Source organism: Eucyclogobius newberryi, unplaced genomic scaffold (genome assembly GCF_026437365.1).
Source record: "Eucyclogobius newberryi isolate DKJ021-1_F unplaced genomic scaffold, fEucNew1.0.hap1 SCAF_12, whole genome shotgun sequence".
Classification (NCBI taxonomy): domain Eukaryota; kingdom Metazoa; phylum Chordata; class Actinopteri; order Gobiiformes; family Gobiidae; genus Eucyclogobius; species Eucyclogobius newberryi.
Window position 1 is genome coordinate 20,063,339 of NW_027315746.1, and position 20,938 is coordinate 20,084,276.

Here is a 20,938-nt window from a genome sequence, read left to right on the forward strand (position 1 = left end):
TCGGAGGCGAGCTGGACCCACTCTTCAGGCAGATGAGGGACCGTCAGAGGCGATCTGGACCCACTCTTCAGGCAGATGAGGGACCGTCCACACAGGGCAAGGACCACTTCACCAGGGGAGGGGCATCTGGGTCCACAGGTCCTCAGGAGTGAGAGAAAGAAAAAGAAGGCGGTGAACAGTTTGCAAGTGGAATTAAAAAATAAATATTGTTTGATAGCATAAGTAGTCAGAAGAAGAGGATAGTGCTCAAGCTGTCATACTTCCCCCAGCACAGTTACTCCTAGGGCAGCGTAGCTGAAGCTGTGGGTTTATCTTTCTGTTCCTAACTACTCTGACCATAAGCGATTTCAAAGAGGAACGTTTTAAGCCTGGACTTAAATGAAGAGACTGTGTCAGCATATTTAACATGGGTCGGGAGCTGATTCCATAACACAGGGGCTTGGTAGCTAAACGCTCTACCTCCTACAGTACTTTTAGAGACTCTTGGCACCACCAGAAGGCCGGCATTCTGAGAGCGAAGAGCTCTGTTTGGATGATATGGTTCTATAGCATCTTTGAGGTAGGATGGGGCCATGTCATTTATGGCTTTGTAGGTCAAGAGTAGAATTTTGAATTTGATTCTGGACTCGACGGGGAGCCAGTGAAGAGACTTCAGCACTGGCGTAATGTGCTCTCTTCTTTTTGTTCCTGTTAGTAATCTTGCTGCTGCATTTTGAACCAGTTGAAAGCTTTTTATGGAGCTTTTAGGACACGCTGCAAGCAGGGAGTTACAGTAGTCTAATCTAGTCGTTACAAATGCATGGATAAGTTTTTCGGCATCACTTTTAGGCAGGATTCTTCTGATTTTGGCGATGTTGCGCAAATGGAAATAGGCTGTTTTACAAGCTTGATTTATATGAGCTTTAAATGAGAGCTCCTGGTCAAATAAGACTCCAAGGTTTCTTACAGTAGAACTGGAGGCTACACTGACATTGTCCAGTGTGACTATCTGCTCAGATAGAGCGTCTCGTAGATGCTTAGGGCCAAGCACAATGACCTCGGTTTTTTCAGGGTTAAGAAGCAGGTAGTTTAGTGTCATCCAGGTTTTTATCTCCTTCACACAAGTACTAAGTCTGTCTACTTGATCGCTCTGATCAGGTTTCATTGATAAATACAGCTGAGTGTCGTCTGCATAGCAGTGGAAGTTAATGTCATGCTTTCTGATAATGTTGCCTAATGGCAGCATATAAAGAGTAAACAGAATTGGACCGAGTACCGAACCCTGTGGCACACCGTGAATTACTTTAGAGCTTGGTGAGGAGCTCTGGTTTACATTAACAAATTGGAACCTATCAGATAGATAGGATTTAAACCAGCTGAGGGCTGTTCCTCCAACACCTACATCACATTCTAACCTCTGCAGTAGAATGTTGTGGTCGATGGTGTCAAACGCTGCGCTGAGGTCCAACAGAACCAGGATTGAGACCAGTCCATCGTCAGCGGCTAATAACAAATCATTTGTGACTTTAACTAGTGCAGTTTCAGTGCTGTGGTGGGCTCTGAACCCTGACTGGAAAACTTCAAATAAGTTATTGTCCTGCAGGTGGCGACAAAGCTGTTTTACTACAACTTTTTCAAGGATTTTAGAGACGAAGGGAAGATTTGAAATAGGTCTGTAGTTTACCAATAGGTCGGGATCTAGATTAGGCTTTTTCAGAAGAGGTTTAATGACTGCATGTTTGAAGGACTGTGGAACATAGCCACTTTCGAGTGAAGTATTTATTATATTAAGAATAGGGTCTATAATTAGGGGGCTTGGAATGGGGTCTAGGACACAAGTTGAGCTTTTAGAGGACATAATGGCTGAAGTTATCTCTGCTTGATCAACAGCTGTGAACCTTTCTAGGTTTACAGGTGGATTTATATGGGACGTTAGATTTACAGCTTGGGCTAGTTCAGGGCTAATAGCGGGGGTAATTTCATCTAATTTATCTCTGATTGTTTTTATTTTATTATTAAAAAATAGGAGGAAATCATCAGAGCTAAGTGTAGCTGGGATTGAGGGCTCTACTGCACTGTGACTTTAGTGTTACTTTTGTTGACTTCTATTAGATTTGAATAATATCTGGTTTGGGCCTTACGCAGAGCCTGCTTATAGGACAGCAGGCAACTTTTCCATGCTTTTAGGGATTCTTCGGTGTGAGAGCGACGAAATAATCCCTCTAACTTTATGAGGTTTTAACCACGGTGTAAGAGTGGTCCCTCCTCATTAACTTGTATTAAGTTGTATTTCGATTACTTTATGCATATTTGAGCCTGTATTGTCCTATATTTGAGAATTGACGGTCAGAAAATGTCCATCCCTATCCCCACCCACCTCCCTATACTAATTCATGTTTGATAAAAAAATACAATTAAAAATAGAATTCAGGTCATACACATACACATTTTTTAAAAATCCACTGCTTGTTAGAGGGAAATCCAACTGTGAAGAAGCAGTTCAGTTCTTCATTTCAGAAAATCAGTTCTGCATTTTTTGATACCAGTGTTTCTTTTATTAAGCCGTTTTAGATTTTTGAGGTTTACAGCTGACAAAATGTTAAATAATGATCTTTTAATGATGTTATAGTTTATCACAAAGTACCAGAAAATAGCATAATATGTCTTTCACTCAGAATGTATTGTACTATCCCCCAAACTGAACTAAAGCTGTATGAACCCTATCAGATTTTGAGTGTGACAGGCATTCAATCTCTCATTGTTCATCCGGAGGCATTTTAGATTGATTTACAGTAACACAAGTACATGACGTCGATCACAGCTGAAGCCGGTAGATTCTCCTGTTTTTCAGAGGGCGCAAAAACTAGGAATAGAATATCCATCCATTTTTCCATCCATTTTCTACCGCTTGTTCCCTTTCGGGGTCGCGGGTGACTGGAGCCTATCCCAGTGACTTCGGGCCTTAGGCGGGGTACACCCTGGACAGTGGCCAACTTGTCGCAGGGCCAACACAGAGACATAGACATTACAGACAGTTCACTCTCACATTCATTCACTAGGGCCAATTTAGAGTTACCAATTTTTACCTAACACATGCATGTCTTTGGACGGTGGGAGGAAGCCGGAGAACCCGGAGAGAACCCACGGTAACACGGGGAGAACATGCAGACTCCACCCAGAGAGATCATGTGATGTTGGTCTGGTCCGGGAATCAAACCCATGATCTCCTTCTTGGGAGGCAAGAGCGCTAACCGCCTTTGCCACCGTGACAGAAAAATATTGCTTCAATATCCGAGTTACAGAGTGCTTCCTGGAGGATGGGCTTAAACAGGGAAGCGTGCCGCGCTCGTCTGATCATCTGAAGGGACGGATACAGACTATTCTCTAGCTAAAGACTGCAGGGATCAATCAAAAAAACACTTTGGGCACATAATACGACGTACCAAAAGCACTGTAAGGAGGTTCAAAGCTCTGCAAAGTCGATTGTGCATGATATGGGCTCTTTAAAGTAGAGAGGGCAGCCAGTCGGAGGATTTTTTTGTATTTCTCTTATCTTGGTAATATGGCCTCCTCATATGATACTTTTAGTCGGTAAAACGTTAGGCCTTTTATCACAAGATCCTGGCAGTACAATTGAAAGGATGAAAGTGTGTCTTGAATTTTGAAAAGCCTATATAACACAAATCAGAGTTCTTTTTTTTTACATTTTTAAGGGATGTCTTGTCCCTCTCGCTCTGATGTGATTGCAGGTGATGGTGTCTCGCGTGGCCCGTGTGTGCAAGTCTGACCTGGGCGGCTCGCAGCGCGTCCTGGAGAAACAGTGGACCACTTTCCTCAAGGCACGACTCAACTGCTCTGTCCCCGGAGACTCCCACTTCTACTTCAACCTGCTGCACGCGACCAGCAGCATCATCCACATGCAGGGCCGGGACGTCATCCTGGGCCTCTTCTCCACCCCGCCGAACAGGTACAGAGAGCTAAAACACAGCGGGAGACCACGTAAGAGACTATTACTTCAAAAAGATGCACTATTTTTGTTGTGTTTGTGTTTTTTTCTGGTTTTAATATTGCTGATTCATTTTGTCCTAATTTGACTGGACTATTAAGCTTTTGTCTCTTAATATTAGTAAGAAAGTGTGACGTGAACCTACTTTTAAAAGTAAAATGTTGTGAGAAAGTGACTTAAATAAATGTAAGTAATAAATGTAACTCCCCTTCTGGTTGTGCAAAAATTAAAAAGTAGAATTAAGCTTTTGTCTCTTAATATGAGTAAGAAAGTGTGTGTAAGTAATAAATGTAACTCCCCTTCTGGTAGTAAAAAGATGAAAAAGTAGAATTCCTCTCACATTTCTTCTGTCTTTGTGCCCGTAGCATCCCTGGCTCAGCTGTGTGTGTGTTCGACATGCAGCAGCTGGCACATGTTTTTGAGGGACGCTTTAAGGAGCAGAAATCCCCCGAGTCAATTTGGACCCCTGTACCAGACGAGGCCGTGCCTAAACCCAGGTATTCAGATGCAAAGAGTGTGTAAGCGGCTTTGGAAGAACACTTGTCTATGGAGTGTCTGTCTCATACAGAGTTGACTAAGTTTACAGAGTTTCATCTCACTGAAAATCCTCTGCTGTCACTCACACCACACACTGCAAAAGTTTGAATTCATCTTCATCTATTTGTAGCTTTATTTAGGTCTACATTTTTAGACTAACTTCAAGTAGTTTCATATTTATTTCAAAATCTTGGTTCAAGTCATTTTTAAGTACCTGGGTCTGTGGAGTATTTGAATATGGCTGATCATTTATTGAAATAGGAAATAGATAAATTGAAATCAGCCTGAAACACTTTGGAATCCAGTCCAAAGAGACCAACTAACCAACCAACTAAAACTCTCTAAATCTAAACTAGTCTCAAAACACAAATAATAAGCCTATTTCCAAGCCATTTAATTCATGCTTTTTTGCAGTACATTTTCCACACCTGACAATGTTAGCAGATACTACAATACAGTTTTAAGAGCATGTTTTATAATATACAGCACTGACTTGGCTGCTTTTTTACTTCCAGACCTGGAGGATGTGCGGTGCAGGGATCAAGATTCAGTACCTCCACAACACTGCCGGACGAGGTGCTAAACTTTGTGAAGACACACCCTCTCATGGATGAAACTGTCCCACTATTAGGACACAGGCCGTGGGTGGTCAAGACAATGGGGAGGTAGGAAACAATAATAATGCATTTTAATAGGATGTTATGTGGGCTAAACTGTGTGTCTGTGATTAGGTACCAGCTGACAGCAATGGTGGTGGACACAGAAGCAGGTCCACACAAGAACAGAACCGTGTTATTTTTGGGCTCAACCCGAGGAACCATCTTGAAATTTTTAATGATTCCCAATGGAGATTTAGTGTCCCACAACAGCGTGTTCCTGGAAGAGGTGGAGGGCTTCAACCCTGACAAGTGAGTGAATTATGATTAAGGTTTTTTGCCATTTTTTTGTCTATGTATCCATTGATATTCAAGCTCCTGCGTTCGTATGAAGGCTCAACACCAATATGTTGTAAGTATTTATAGAAAAAATGTACTCTATGAAAGTTTTATTATGCCATTGATTGTTAACTGGGAAAGTCCTATTGTATCTTTTAAACTTATCTTTGTAATTTGGGAATCTCAGTTACATCAGTGTAGGGATGTAGTATTAACCCTACTTCAATTTTAGACATTGATGTACTCTATCTGACATATTGCTGTAAGAATTACATTTTGTATACAAAATCTGAATTTGTTTTTGCACCTCACTCTATAGACACTTTTCTTCTTGTGGCTGTGTGCAGATGCGGAGAGGACTCTCCTCAGGCTCGCCAGCTCCTGTCTCTGTCTCTGGACAGAACCAGCCACACTTTGCTTCTGGCCTTCCCCTCATGTCTGGTCCGAGTGCCTACGTCCCGCTGCCATCTTCATTCACGCTGCATGAGGTCAGTGCCTTTTCTTTACTTCAACCACATATCAGTCAAATTAGCAGTAAATAATCCAATATTTGTTAATCAAATTTATTGGAACATAAGGATGTCACAATTTTTCTATAGTATATAGAAAATGTTGGAAGCAAAAACAACAGTGTTGCATGTATATTTTTGTTCAGTGTGTGTTATCAACTTTTTGGAAGCAAATACGTAGTCCACGGTAGCTGCAACATAAGACATGTAGCCGCAACATAACAGAAGTTCAGCTCGTAGACATTTTCTCATCTAGTTAGTGTTAGTATGAAAATGAGGTTAACATTCAGCATATCTTAGACTTTGTTTCCAATGTTGTGTGCAGAAGCTGTCTGGCCTCACGAGATCCGTATTGTGGCTGGACCAGAGGCAGCACCTGCTCCTTTCTGAGACCAGGCACAAGGTAAGATATAGTCACACACCAAGGTATTACTACACCAGGCTCGCAGTGTACCAATGTAGAGGCAGATTCAGTATTGTGAATATAAATGATTGTGTTAGGCTGAAAATGCAGAGCATAATTTACAAAACCATAGATTACAATGAAAATGAATCAATAAACCTCTATATACTACTGGGAATTACCAAAGTCAGTGAAGTGCTTCATAATATCTTGGAATGTAAAATATATTGATGTCCAGTGTCGCCCCTTGTGTGTATGAGCCTAACCCCTGACCTAGGGCACAGGTTACGAGCAAAAAGAGAAAACAATTATGCAGATCAATATTTACTTGCATTTACTCTATATACATGTAAATGTCATTTATGGTCCTGATGCACGCTTTTGTGACTGCAGGCTCCCATTTCAGCAGGACGTGGAGTATGGGAACGCCACCTCCCATCTAGGAGACTGTGATGGTATGTTGCAGCATTATAACATGGACTTCAGGCTGGGCTGTGGACTAAGGGCAGTCTCCACCTAGTGGTTACATAGATAACTACACCTGTCTGCTGAACATTTTGTTCTCTAAATGAGCTCCCCTTGCTCCAAAGCATTGGGACGTACGTGGCAACTTCTGCATTTTGACAAGTTTAATTACAGAGAGGACTTCTAAATCTTGAACAGCAAGTTTCTTAACTGCCATATGAAGAAATTGCTGTCATTGTGGCGAATGGGAATCAATTTGGCTTTGAGTCCTGCAGGTCAAATTCTGCAGTGTATGAGGCGGCTTAATTAGAGAGGATGTGAAAGAGAAATGACAACTATAACAGACAGTAAACCTTTGCATGATGAGAATACCAACATACTCCCACTTGCAAGTCTTTATTCTCTCAAAACAGTCTGTGAGGGGAATGGCCAAGGTTAGCTTTAAAAAATAATGTAATTTCTACAAAGAGGCTCCATTGTCACCAAAGTAACATTAAGAGAGGACCGCTGAGGTAGGTCAGCTTCAAAGACATCCGTCCGTGAGATTAATACTTAAGAAACACATTGAAACACACTGTGGACCATCCCATGCTCTCTCTTACAATGACATATGGGCTGCCCACGTTCATCCTGATTATAAAAGTGGAAGGCCTGAAGTGGAAGTGTGGCGCTGCTGTGGACTTTCTTGTGCTGCTGTGTCTGCAGATGGGAGTGATTAAAGTCGTGCTGGAAACACTGAGGTAATGGTTCCTTGTGTGAGAAGAGAGAGAGAGACAGACTCAGTGACCGGCTGGAGGCTGGAAAGAGTGAGGAGTCAGCTGCTGTGGTCTGAGAGAGCTGATGACTGTTACAGGCCGGTAGAAAGCAGAGCCTGTGGAGCCTCAAGGCAAGAGTGGAGAGACCCTCTTAGAAAGACTCATCCCACAAAATAGACTTTTAATGCCACACATTATGACCAACAATTAACGTGTTATTGTAGATATAGATTTTTTTTTTACCCTACCTTTGTCTTGTGGTGATAAAGCACTAAGCAGATGCTGCTATGTAGCACTATATGTATGAATGATGTTTAAGAGCACCCTGTGGACAGAAATCTAGAGTAGATTAACACCGCAAATCCATTACTCCATTTTGAGTTTTGTGTTATAACTTGAATGACAAAAACTTGTCTATCTATTCTATAGGTATCTTGCAGCAGAGTTTGCTGATTGAACCTGAGAGCCTGGTTTCCCTGAACCTCTTGGTGGCGTCTGCAGTGTCAGCGTTCACTATCGGAGCAGCCCTTTCCGGCCTGGCGGTCTGCTGGATTATGGCTCACAAACCGTCCAACCGGAGACATCATACTGGGTCTCAGTCGAGTTTACAGCGGCGCGACAGGGGCTTGATAAACAGTGCTATGGGAGGCTCGGTCCTAAGTGTCACGCGTCAAGCTGGAGGTGAACGCCAGTGCTCTCAGGGCGGAGAGACCCTGTTCGTCATGCCCAATGGGTGGGTCAAATCTGGAGAGCTCGACCCAGGTTTCCTGCCCACTCCAGAACACACGCCACAACAGAAGCGACGTGGGCTTCGACTGTCTGACTCCAACTCTGGAGGCTGGGACACCAGCCAGACATACCTGGGAGGGGGCTCGGTGGGGTTAGGCTCACCTTGTCGCATGCCTCCCTCTGTGTACCTGACCACCAGACTTTTCCCACAAGGTGGGGTGGGGCGCCACAACGGCGAGGGACGAGGGAACGACACTCCCCGCCAGCACTACGTCTGCCTCAGTAAGCAGGAGAAATCACTGAAAGGGACGCCCAAGGCACCCCTCAGAAAGTCTGCAGGTGAATATGTGTATCCCATGACCCCACAGGACTCCCCCGAGCGCCGCAGGGTAGTGTCAGCACCCAGCGGGCCCACTGCCCTCACTGCCCCCAGCGTACCCAGCCAGATGGAGTACAGCGAGCCGCTGCCTCTGCGCTGGCCACAGGAGGGATACATTCTGAGCAGTCACGGTATGGTCCCTGTTCCTCTGCCACCACCTACAATGCCTGCCCCAAGCAGCCAGGCCTATGTGTCCCAGCAGCACACTCCTGCACTGAGCAGAGCGCTTATACGGGGGGCACTAGAGCGGGGCGAGCTGACCGACTTTATGGACTTGAGCCATTTGATGAAGAAGAGCTGTAATGACAGAACTCAGAATGGACAGTGACTTAAAAGCGACCAGTAGAGTGTCTCTGGCCTCCTCCTTTTGTTTATGTCATTGCCATTCAGCCCCTGGCCTCTTGTATCGCTCCATGACTGTGACTGGCTCCCAGCTCTGCCACTCATATCCCTGCGCACACTAATTGGTCAGATGGGCTGAGGTTGTTGCTGTGTCTGCATTGCAGAGCTGTTCTTCTCCCTGGCTCCAGCAGCAGAGGAGAGAGGTGTGACGGAGAGGGAGGGGAGGATATAAAGATGTGGATAGACATTTAAGCCTTTGGTCTCTGAACATAAAGTATGGCTGCAGAGGCACTAGTCTGAGGCTTCTCTCTTTGTGGATAACATTAACTAGAACATCACCCATCTGTTCACCAGTATTGCCCCTTTGGCTTCGTCTCCAAGTAGGTACTTGAAGTCAAATGAGTCACTCTGAAAAACATCCAATTAAGATGAATTATGTCAAACGACTGTGACCTGTTACTTATAATATGGTCTTTTCCAAATAGAGGCTTTTTCAAACTCTTTCTACACATTTGTACACAGCTATGTACTGTGAGGGGAGACATAGAACTGCCTCTAACCTGCCTTCTGGGATGTGAGGCTGTAACTCAGAGCCGGCTGCAGCTTTGAAATGTCAGCAGATTTTCTGCTGCTGTACATCACCGACATCTGAAACGTCCATCTCTGTTTTTGTGTGCCTCAATCGCTCTGTCCCTTCTACTCCATGTATTCTTACAGACTTGTAATTCCACATGGACCCGTAGAGAGAGGAATGGAACAAAAAGGATACTGTAATGTACACTTTGTCATATGCTGCAGAGGGGCTATATGTGTATACATGTACTCATACACTGTTATAATGTGTGCAACATGGTCATGGCTTTATTCCATCGTAAGACACTGTGGGGTCAAGGTCTCACATGTAAGATAGAAGACCAACAAAAGTGATTGGGTCAGAGAATGAAGCCAATACAAAGTTAATAAAGGTAATAGAAGTGTTCCCAGCAGATAAATGGGACTATATATTGAGGCCATCAAAGTGTCCAGTGCTGTATGAAAGGCTGCATGTTTAGATCAACACAATTGTCGGAGGAAATGGAAGTCATAAAACAGAGACTGGATAAAGCAGCCGAATCAAGCTGTGAATAAGGAGCAACAACACTAGCTTGAGATCAACAGTGAGCAGCAATATATAGTTTTCTGTATATACACTTTGCATTAGTTTAAACAATAATGTAAGCCGTTTGCATCAAGCATACTTTCATATCAGGCATTAGCTTGCAAATACCATGTCATTTGAACATTTATATTGCTTATAAGCCCTGACAAGCATTGATAATTTATCTTTTTCTTATGTGTGCCAAAATCATTTCCAATTTGTGACTGTTGACTGATTCCTCAAGAAATTAAGTGCCATAAACTCTTTGCATTTTGCAGTGTACATGTCGGTCGGTGACTGTAATTTTCATATCACCACTTGCAGTATTTGTGATATGCCTTTGGACTGTTTCTATTATTTCCTAATGCCAGCTTGTACTGTTAAAAGTCTCATCTCCCATTGTCCCTATGCCAATGACACTGATTGCTAATGTTTAAGGGTTTGCTCATTTTCTACCACGATGCTTTCTAGACTGTAATGTATTTACTGCTAACTTGAAATATTTCTTTCAGAGTTGTTGTATTCATTTTGATTTATCAGTATGTTTTGAGCAAACCTTCAAATTGATTGTAATGCTGTGAGAGAACACTGTGTATCATGTATCACTTCACCTTTTCCACTCCAGTGATTGTACTGCCATACTGGGGGATCTTGAAAGTACTTTTTCAGCATCTCAATCGAATGAATGTACCTCTTCATTTTGTCATTATACTGTGCAGTAATAAGCGAAAGCACAAAACCATTTATCTTCTTTTGCATTGGAAAATAGTCTGTACGATTTGTAAATAGTGTAAATAGAAGATATGTCATTGTTGGGTTTTCAGGAGCTCACTGTTGCTCTCCTGAGAAGGGACTCTAGTCCTGATGTGCATTTTTATTTCGCTGTGAATAAGATGTATGTACAGTATTTACGGACTGACTGCTGAGCTCAGCTGTTCCCTGTTCTTAGTGTAGAGATCTCAGACAGAACTGAGTTTTATTCTTTTCAATGATGCCTGCAGAATTTCCTTTCCCCCCTGTCATTCATAGTTGCTAAGATACTGATGTTATAATAACCATAAACCTTTGGAGTATTGCTATTAAATGGCATTATATAATTGACTGCTGATGTTGTCGTGCTTGATGCTAAAGAGGATCCACAACACTTATACTGCACAAAATGGTTATCTCCTCAGGGCAATACATTATATTTAATTGGGTGCTCAGTGAAAAGCAAGTGAGCATTTGCACATTTCTGGTTGAAACACTGCCACACACCTTTTACTCAAATAGAAGTTTATTTTTTCATTATCACCGATGAAAAGTAATGTTACTGTAAGAAGCACAACAGATTTGGATGATTATTTCCACTTTCTCAGTCTTTGTTTATGGCACAATTGCGGCATTTTTAAGTCTGCATCGTCACTACTAGAGGGAGATGCACACTGGCCCTGCTCCACGGGGCCTCAGCAAGGATCTATTCAAATATCGGGCCTCAGACGGTCAAATCTCCCATGGGGGTCAGTGCATTGACCGGACACTGTATGACCAGACCACTGTTTGAACGAGAGGTAAAAAAATGAGAATGGCCTTTTGTTGTCTGCTTTGATTTAGTGCTTTGAACATCTCACAAAGAGCAGTAAGGTCAGATAAAGGTCGACAGGCATTTGGCTCTACTTTGATTTCTAAAAACAAACTATGACAAATGTAGAAAACGATATTACCGTCATCAGAGAGTTACGTTTTTAAATGTCAAGTGATTTCAATAGACACTAATAATAAGAGGCAATTTGCAGGAATCAATTGTATAATTTAAACTAAACTAATATTTCCATTACCAACGTTAAACATATGTGCAAAAAACAATATAAAACTCATTGTTGAGAGTAAAAATGTTTGAGAAGGAAGTAATAGCTGATAGAATCAAAGCAACAGTTGGTTGAGGCAATCCACTCAGAAACCATGAGGTAGTTGTGTGCGGGTATGGAAACGCACCTCCAGTTTGCAGGCACCTCATTTAGGTAGTTCACTATGTAGCCCACATTTATAGGAGTATAACATACCACAAATATCACCATATTAGCTGTGACTATTCCAATGATACCTTTCTTTTCCTGTGTTTCATCATTATGTTTGAGCAAAATGTAGATAATCTGACTTGAACAAAACACGAGTATCAACAGTGGGAGAAGGAAGCCCAGAAGAAGCAGCAGAAGAATAAAGTCAAGGTGGAGAATCCTATCTTTCCGTCGTTCGTAACATGTCCAGAGTTTGTCAGGATAGGTCTCCTCTCTGAATACAATGATCACAGTTAACAGAAGCACCCAGATGAGCAGGCACACTGCACACGCCGTCTCTTTTTTTCGGCTCCAGGACCTGGCCCACATGGGGAACTTCACGGCCAGGTACCTGTGCACACTGACGGCCGCTGTGGTCATGATGCTGGCGTACATGTTGAGGAAATGCATGTTGAAAAGGACCGTGCACAGGGGGGATACAGGAAGGCACCAAAAGGCGTCGTAGATCCTGAAGGGGAGGAAGAGGATGAGTGTAGAGTCGGCCAGGGCCAGGTTGAACATGTAGACGTAGGTGTCCGTCCATGAGCCCAGCCGGGAGAAAAAGGCCCGGAAAGCAGCGATGTGCAGCAGGATCCCTGGGACGAAGAGGAACACGTAGCCCAGGCCCTGGAGAGTGTCTCTGCACTCAGAGGAGGTGGTATTCATGCACATGCTGCTCTGTCTGCGCAAAGAAACAATGTGTTATAATGTTGTACTCACTTACATTATAACATTTAAGTCCTTTTTTTCTAGTCCTGCCCGGTGGTTGAGTGGTTAAGACACAGCACACATATGTCAGGCTCCAAGTGCAGCATTGTGAGTTCAAATCCTGACTTCAACAATGTACTGCATGTCCTCCCTCCTCTCCTCCTCATTTCACACTGAACTTTGCTGCCTAATAAAGTCTACAGGCCAAAGAAAAATTAAGTACTTTTCAGAGGAGTTTTTATGGTGCCATACTTTTACTACTTGAGCAATATTTTAGTAACAGTACTTTTAAAGTTTTGGTCACTCCTCATGACAAAGTGACAAAAGTGCTATATGAACAACATTTACTGCTTTAAAAACACTTACACTTTCTCTTGAGGTATGATTTGTTTTTGTCATTTGTTTCTTGTCTTTGGAAATACCAGAATCTGTGCATTATTGTTGTTTTGTGTGTCCGATCACATCGACACAAATCATAAATCATACTTTACATATACAACAAATGTTCTTAGTAGTAACAAATACTTGTTTAGTTTTACTATAGTAAATATTTGGGAAACTTTTCACTTTTACTTGAGCAATATTATTATTATTTAAAATAGCGTAACTCTTACTTGAGAGCTACATTAGTAATTACGTTTTCAAAGAACGTTAACTTAAAGAGAAATGTATATATATATATATATATATATATATATATATATTTTTTTTTATATTTATGATTTACAAAATACTGCAAGTTTAACATTATTCTGTAGAATCATGTTTGATTCCTTTTCTTTTCTACTGAACATTTAAAAAAAAGTACATTGTCGCCCTGTGTTTGTAGCCCCCATAGAAATTAAATAAAAATGCAGAAATGCACATCTGCTCAACAAAAAAACAAAAAAAATTATAATGCAAGCTTACCATCAAACTTGCTCTCCAGACCCTGTTGTCATCTACTATACAAAGAGCATGTTTCCACCTTGTTCAAATTGAGATAGATGGAGATCTGCACTATACGCACTTCCTGTCAGTGGTGGTTTATACATGTGAGAGACTGTCTCCTTGATGTCAGGCACTTTCAGTTCCCTGTGGGGTTTCAAAGCATTATATAAATGAGACCATTTACTATGTATTTTGTATCTCTGCCTGGTGCATAAATGTCCTGAGTGAAAAGTGTTTTGGAAAGTATAACTGACAAAGTGTTATTTTTATTTCCCCAAATTAAACAAGAGTCTTGAGAATCAAACATGGTCTTGAAGGAGAAATTGTGACAGAGCAAAGTTTTATGTTGTTTAAGGGCAGAAGTGCTAAAACAAGAAACAAAATATGTACAGTAATCTCAGTAATCTACTGATGTAATTTACTCTGCAGCCTATTATGTAATCTGTATTCGAATGAGAAAAAAATAAAAATGAGATGACACATAGTATTAAGGAGCTTGAATGTATTTATATACTTCTATTCATTATGTTTTTAAGAAGGCTTTCTAAGTGGCTCGATTTATTGTTACGTACGTTATTGTTACGTTTGTGAGTTTACGTAAAACATTGTCTCAATCAAACAGGCCAAAGAGCGCTGTATGAGAGCATTTTGTGTTCAGTTTAGATTATTTTGTTTATGACAGAGATAGTTCATGTGTTTATCCCAAAATCATGATCGTTTTCATAACTAGCAGCCTGTTTCATTTGTAAGTGTTATTTATTAATGGCCATTGTCATATACAATAATGTCACAAATACAATGGTGAGAATTCATGACAGGAAGAACAAGACGGAAAGGTTGTGGTTTCATGCTCTGTAAGTACTGACGCGTGTCTCTGAAACTAGATATGTTTGCAACACCAAAGATTACAATAATTATTACTGAAGGTGCAAACGGTCACATCAAGAGTAATGAGTATTAACGTTATAAGTAAATTTAGGCAACGCAATGATGACAATATTATCATTAAAGAAGACTAGAAGAAATACATTATGACATATGTTGAATATACAATGTTGTTCTTTGTAAACTGCAAAAATGATCTAACACAATTTAATAAAGGAAAAAGTGGATTTTTATTTGTGTGTTTTTATTTTTGAAATGATTGATACACAACATGATTTAATCCCATGTCTATGTCCCAGTCTAAATGCAGTTGTTGTAGGATTGTAGTTGATTACATAAATTCTTGGTTGACAAAAAGGGAGTGAGAAGTAGAGCTAAAAAGGCTCTCAAAACTATCAAGAATTTCCATAATCAGACATTCAGAAAATGGACATATTCAAAAGAGTGACTACATGGGACATATATTTAGGACATGAGGCGTAATTGTATTTGTGTTTCAGTGTGCCTTAAGTGTTAATGTTATAAGTTATTATTATTATGATTTCTGTTATTTTCTATTGCATTTGCTCAAATGTTCTTTGTTTATTTAAAAAAAGAAAACCCATATCTAACTTAAATATATATGACCCTATATCTAACTTAAAATGCACACAAATTATCATAAAACATTTGTCAAAAAGCAGAATGAATAGATAAAATACTCCCAAAACCTCCTCTAACTCACTCTGTGTTTCTCCATTCTGCTGCATAAATCTAAAAAATAATTAGCGCGGACTAATAAAAAGTTAGTCAACTACGACACCATCGACTGATTCATCGATGAAACAACCAAACAATTACAGCCCTACGCAGATGCACTACAAGATTACTCAAACATGCATAAGTCACTTAAAATACAACTTTGAGTAAAATAATAATGAGGGAACACTGTTAAAACACAATAAAGCACAATAAAGCAACTACATGTCCCATCAAATCCTCTGTACCCTGTTTCCACGTCCTCCTTCACTACAAATCTGAGCTCAACTTTCTCATTCTTGTCAGAGGAAGTTTAATAGGAATATTTCAATGATTACATTTGTTTTGTTGATCTTTCCTTGGAAACAGACTAGCTGCAGAAATAATTATATTCATCTGGGAAGCATTTGTGCATGACTGAGCATTGTACATTCTTGAAAAATTACAGTTTTGACTTTAAATCCTGTAGACAGATCGCTTTTTCAGAAACATTTTATAGCTCACTGTGCATATATTAGCTGGTTTCACTATTAATGCAATAATCAAACAGGCAGCTAAATAACAGTTTTGTGAATATTGTGCAGGGATAACAATAGAGAAGGCCATTCCTATTACTAATCTCAGCTTGTGTTTTTATTAGTTTTCCAACCCACTTTATTAAAAACTGCATCTGCCTTGTCCCCAGCATGAAGGGCAGAGTATAATATAGCACAGGAAATGAGAGGATTAAGTGTTTCGGTGCAGTCTGTTGTTGTATTCATTTTTGTGAGATCCCTTCAGGCTCTTGCTGTTTTTCACACACATAGTTCCCAGGTCAGAACAAATCTAATGTAAAGCTGCCTCATAGAGAAATAAGCAGTATGTGATAACTGCAGTAAATAGTGCAATAACAATATGGTCAGCAAAATGAGGACGCATGAAACAGAAAACTAACTGTAAACTTTTCATACTGATACTGGATTTAACTGGATTCAAATGTAACGTGAACCAAGACCAGACAAAACCAGTTATGTCAATACCAGGACTAAACCAGGTCTCTATCTGGACTGAACCAGAACTACACAAGGACTTTAAGTTGGACTATGCAAGTTTTCCGCTTGTCTCCATGGAGTTCTTATTGCTTTGCCTGGAATGTTCCAAGGTATGGCATTAAATTACCTCTATGGGTCAGATTTGTTTTTAAAGTTTTTTTGAGCAGTAAAACACATTATGAAATAAATACCAGATACATCTAATGCCTTAATGTTGAACATTTCAGGTCAAAACTAGGTCTAAACCAGGTCAAAAGCAGTTCAAAACCAGGTCAGAACTAGGTGTAAACCAGGTGTAAATCTGCACTATACGTACTTCCTGTCAGTTGTGGTTTATACATGTGAGAGACTGTCTCCTTGATGTTCAGTTCCCTGTGGGGTTTCAAAGCATTATATAAATGAGACCATTTACTATGTATTTTATATCTCTGCCTGGTCCATAAATGTGCTGAGTGAAAAGTGTTTTGGAAAGTAAAACTGACAAAGTGTATGTTATTTTAATTTCCCCAAATTAAACAAGAGTCTTGAGAATCAAACATGGTCTCTGAAATTCTGACAGAGCAAAGTTTTATGTTGTTTAAGGGCAGTAGTGCTAAAACAAGAAACAAAATATGTACAGTAATCTCAGTAATCTACTGATGTCATTTACTCTGCAGCCTATTATGTAATCTGTATTCGAATGGGAAAAAAAGAAAAAATGACATGACACATAGTATTAAGGAGCTTGAATGTATTTATATACTTCTATTCATTATGTTTTTAAGAAGGTTTTCTAAGTGGCCCTATTTATTGTTACTTTACGTAAAACATTATCTCAATAAGCGGGTCTTGACCAGGTCTTAACTAGGTCTTGACTAGGTCTTAACCAGGTCTAAACCAAGTCAAAATGGGTCTTAACCAGGGCTTAACCAGGTCTAAACGGGTCTTAACTAGGTCTTGACTAGGTCTAAACCAGGTCTAAACGAAGTCTATATCTGGTTTAAACCCTTACTCTCAAGGGTTCTCTCTGTATAAAGGTAAAAAAAAAGAAAAAAAAAAGGTCAAACCTAGGTCGAAACCCGCTCTAAAACCAGGTCTAAACCAGTTCTATATCAGATCTATGTCTAAACCAGGTGTAAACCAGGACCAATCTATGTCCAGCAGAACTGAAAAAGCCCTGTATTTCTCAGTATACTATATCTAAATGTAGCATGTGGAGACTGCAAACTGCGGCTGTATCTGCTAAATGCAAGAGCACTTTTGTTTGCCGTAAAAGGCTCACAGATCTGGAACACTATAACCGCCGAAGTGAAAACCCTTATGGATCTGAATACATACAACTGAAAAGTGAAGCAGTAGCTAAAATTAAATCAAGCCAGTGAACACTAAAGCCATCTTAATTATGTACTTTTGAGAATACATTCTACTGTGCTGCATGTTGAATGTCGATGTCTGTTCTCAAATTAGCCTTTGGCTATATGGCCTATGGGCATGGCATTGGTTACTATTTACAAGTGGCAATGCTCTCTGTTCTGTCCCTTTTAAATAAACTAATACATAAAAAACTAAAATATGAATTGTGACATAGGTACACATTTAATCTTCCATACTTTGTGCAGGCCAATGCTCAGGTACAGTGTGTCTCACTTTACTGTACTTGCCATGTCTGCAGCTGGTTTTCAAAGTGCCCTTTACACGTTGAGACGGTGGGGTACACTGCGGTGGGGTGGGGTGTCAGAATGTAGGTCAGTAAAGACACACTCCTCTCCCCTCGCGGTGCCCCTGCTTTCCTCTCCTTCGTTTCCCCCCCTCTGCTCTCTCCCGCTGTGACGCAATGCAGACATTCTCAGCTTCAGCAAAACACCATATTTCTGATTAACAAATAACACAAAAACTGGGTTAGTCAGTAATTGCCATGTGGAGGGCTAAATGTTTAGAGTTGTGTTTTGGCCAAAGTTTGTGTCTATTTTTTTTAGTGGGTGATTACATAACGTTCAGTTGTTGCATAATGGCTGGGATATGTGCCAGTGGTGGCACACAAGCTGAAAAGTGTGTAATGCCTTCCCAGGGTGTGTTTGCTTTGGAAACAGACTTTTGTACAGTAAAGAAACATTGCATGTGGAGTGGTGATATACATAAGTGTGCTCAATTTGAATTTAACTTGAACTTAAAAACTGATAATACTATTTTAATTATTGTAATCCACAAACCAGCTGAAATAAGGCTTAATTAATTATTTTAAAATAAACTCTTGGTTTGTGGTTCAATTTCCTACATACATTTAAATAGATTTGGATTTGATTCTGGACCTGGCGCACTATGTCTTTACTGTGCGATATAAGGCATTGTATTAGTGTGTGGTTTTGACAAATGCACACTCACATTTTATTCTTTTTAAGTAATACAAAAAAACTTGCCCAAAACGTTTAGGTGTGTGTATAAATGTGTATAAAGACATCTTGTATTTACCCTCCTCAAATAACTTTTATTACTTATTTTATTTATAAATGGCTCACTATTACAGACCAAAACCATACAAGGACTAAACCCAACAACCTCCATGTATTACATAAGTGTGTTGTACCACATCATGAACACTAGAGGGCTCTGCATCAACCGGCTCGCACACACAAAGCAGCATCAACACAAAAAAGATCTCCCACTGGATCCATGATTTTTACATATTGGATGATGAAATGAAATGGGTGAGGATTGTTCATTGACAGTAGATGGTTAGACAAAAGGTGCAAGAAACCTGAATGAAATCTACTTGGAAATATAATCAAAATGAGACATAACAAACAAACAAAAATTCAATTCTTAAAACATTGTAATGAGGAATAGTTGGTAAACAAATTATTCTTACATTTAAAAAGGTCGTACAGAGGGGAGAAATACAATAGGACAGTACTTTAAATCTTAAGTGTATCTAAATTGTGCCGACATCCTTGTATATGTATGTTGTGAGAATTAATGAATCATAGACGAATGGGACGAGTTGGCCACTGTCCAGGGTGTACCCCGCCTAAGGCCCAAAGTGGAATAGGCTCCAGTCACCCGCGACCCCGAAATGGAACAAGCGGTAGAAAATGGATGGATGGATAAACAAATCAGGGATTATGCATTCAAATTGACGCTCATTATTCCTTCAGTTAATAGTTTTATTGACAACATATTTGACCTAATTGTTATAATGAGTTCTAGAAGCTGAAGTCATAAGTGGTTCAGTTGCGATCTCTCTTGGAGACTTGTTGTTCGATCATGTCTTATATAAAAAGATGTTACAAGCTGTGAGATCCGGTGTCCAGTGGGTCAAATGTGACTCAGGGCCGGAAGCAGAAATAGTCTTTTGTTGTTGAGCAAAATGTGCGGCAGGACGGAACATGTCTTTCCTCTTCTCTTCACCGTAAACATCTTATTCTTGTGTCTGCACATATGTACGGACATGTGTGAGCGCCGTTAAGTGGGTCACACATGGCGACGCACACAGATTCATCTTCAGACAAACACCATACCGTTACCGCGACAACCCTACGGACCAATGAGAAAGGATTATGTTTGCGTAATAATTTCACGCCATAATAGATGATCCTTTACGTACATTATGTATTGAAATGTGTTAAATAGGGAGTGTTTTATTCACCCAGCTTAAGCGTTCAGGCAACAGAGCACACCCTCTATTCAAACACGAGCGAGGTGTGTGTGGACAACAAGAAAAAGAAGAGAAACATAACAGGCAACATAGAAGAGTGGAACAGAGGGAGAGACGGGACGACTGCAAGTGTCATTAAAATAAACACTATTACTCTTGTATGTGGATAGTCAACGTTAGGCTTGGAGGGTTTTTAATTGAGACATCTACATCCAACGTTTCGTCAGTAAAGCATGTCGTTTGGAGCAGAGTTGACTATTTCTGTTAAAAGCCAATGGTTAAAAAGTCTGTTCAGGAAAATAACATTGAAAGCATATTTCTTTAGTTTTAGACAAAATAATAGAAATTGATCAGATGAGCTAGTTTGTTTCATTTTGGACGCGTTTAAAAAATTCTGAAACATCTGAAACATAATCTGAGTCCATCAAGTAAATTAATAACTAACCCTGATTTAATCCAAAAATCTAATTAGGATTTAATGAACTAATGCAGCTGGTCAATCTGTGGAATAAACCTGAATAAACCATGAAGCGCGTCTCTCTTTTGTCAGTGGGGTTCATAAAGAAGTGAAAGAAGCCATTTGTTTTCATATGTAAAAACATGACGAGCCAAACATGGTTGAAATAAGAATACTGAAACAATTTTCTTTGAGTTCTGGTTATTAGTTAATCTGAGACTTGAATTACCGGTTTTCAGTTTGTTTGTTTTTTGTTTAAATTATTAACTGGTTTCACGCAACAGTGATAAATGTGAAGAAAGTTCAACAAAAATTTTAAATGGACAGGAGTTTTTCGTTTTTATT

The 20,938-nt window shown here is 40.2% G+C and overlaps 2 protein-coding genes across 3 annotated transcripts in view; one reads left to right on the forward strand and one right to left on the reverse strand.

Annotated features, from left to right (window-relative positions):
* The window catches only part of LOC140356393 (semaphorin-6B-like), a 28,668-nt gene extending 17,390 nt beyond the window's left edge, over window positions 1–11,278 (forward strand). For both annotated transcript variants that reach the window (XM_072441289.1, XM_072441291.1), the window contains 8 exons: window positions 3,729–3,946; window positions 4,351–4,482; window positions 5,038–5,187; window positions 5,254–5,430; window positions 5,805–5,945; window positions 6,292–6,369; window positions 6,763–6,824; window positions 8,019–11,278. In XM_072441289.1, the coding sequence (XP_072297390.1) occupies window positions 3,729–3,946; window positions 4,351–4,482; window positions 5,038–5,187; window positions 5,254–5,430; window positions 5,805–5,945; window positions 6,292–6,369; window positions 6,763–6,824; window positions 8,019–9,025 (1,965 nt within the window). In that variant the 3' untranslated portion in view covers window positions 9,026–11,278. The remainder of the gene's footprint in view (window positions 1–3,728; window positions 3,947–4,350; window positions 4,483–5,037; window positions 5,188–5,253; window positions 5,431–5,804; window positions 5,946–6,291; window positions 6,370–6,762; window positions 6,825–8,018) is intronic.
* Window positions 11,279–12,018: 740 nt separating this feature from the next.
* LOC140355726 (G-protein coupled receptor 55-like) lies at window positions 12,019–13,886 on the reverse strand. The gene is made up of 2 exons (XM_072440384.1): window positions 13,831–13,886; window positions 12,019–12,895 (listed from the first exon to the last, which is right to left on the reverse strand). Exon 2 carries the CDS (start codon window positions 12,883–12,885, stop codon window positions 12,031–12,033), a length of 855 nt encoding a protein of 284 aa, XP_072296485.1. The 5' UTR covers window positions 12,886–12,895; window positions 13,831–13,886; the 3' UTR covers window positions 12,019–12,030.
* Between the last annotated feature and the right edge of the window lie 7,052 nt (window positions 13,887–20,938).

Excerpts from the sequence above, each read along its gene's own strand:
- LOC140355726 (XM_072440384.1), bottom strand. The coding sequence starts at position 12,885 with ATGTGCATGAATACCACCTCCTCTGAGTGCAGAGACACTCTCCAGGGC.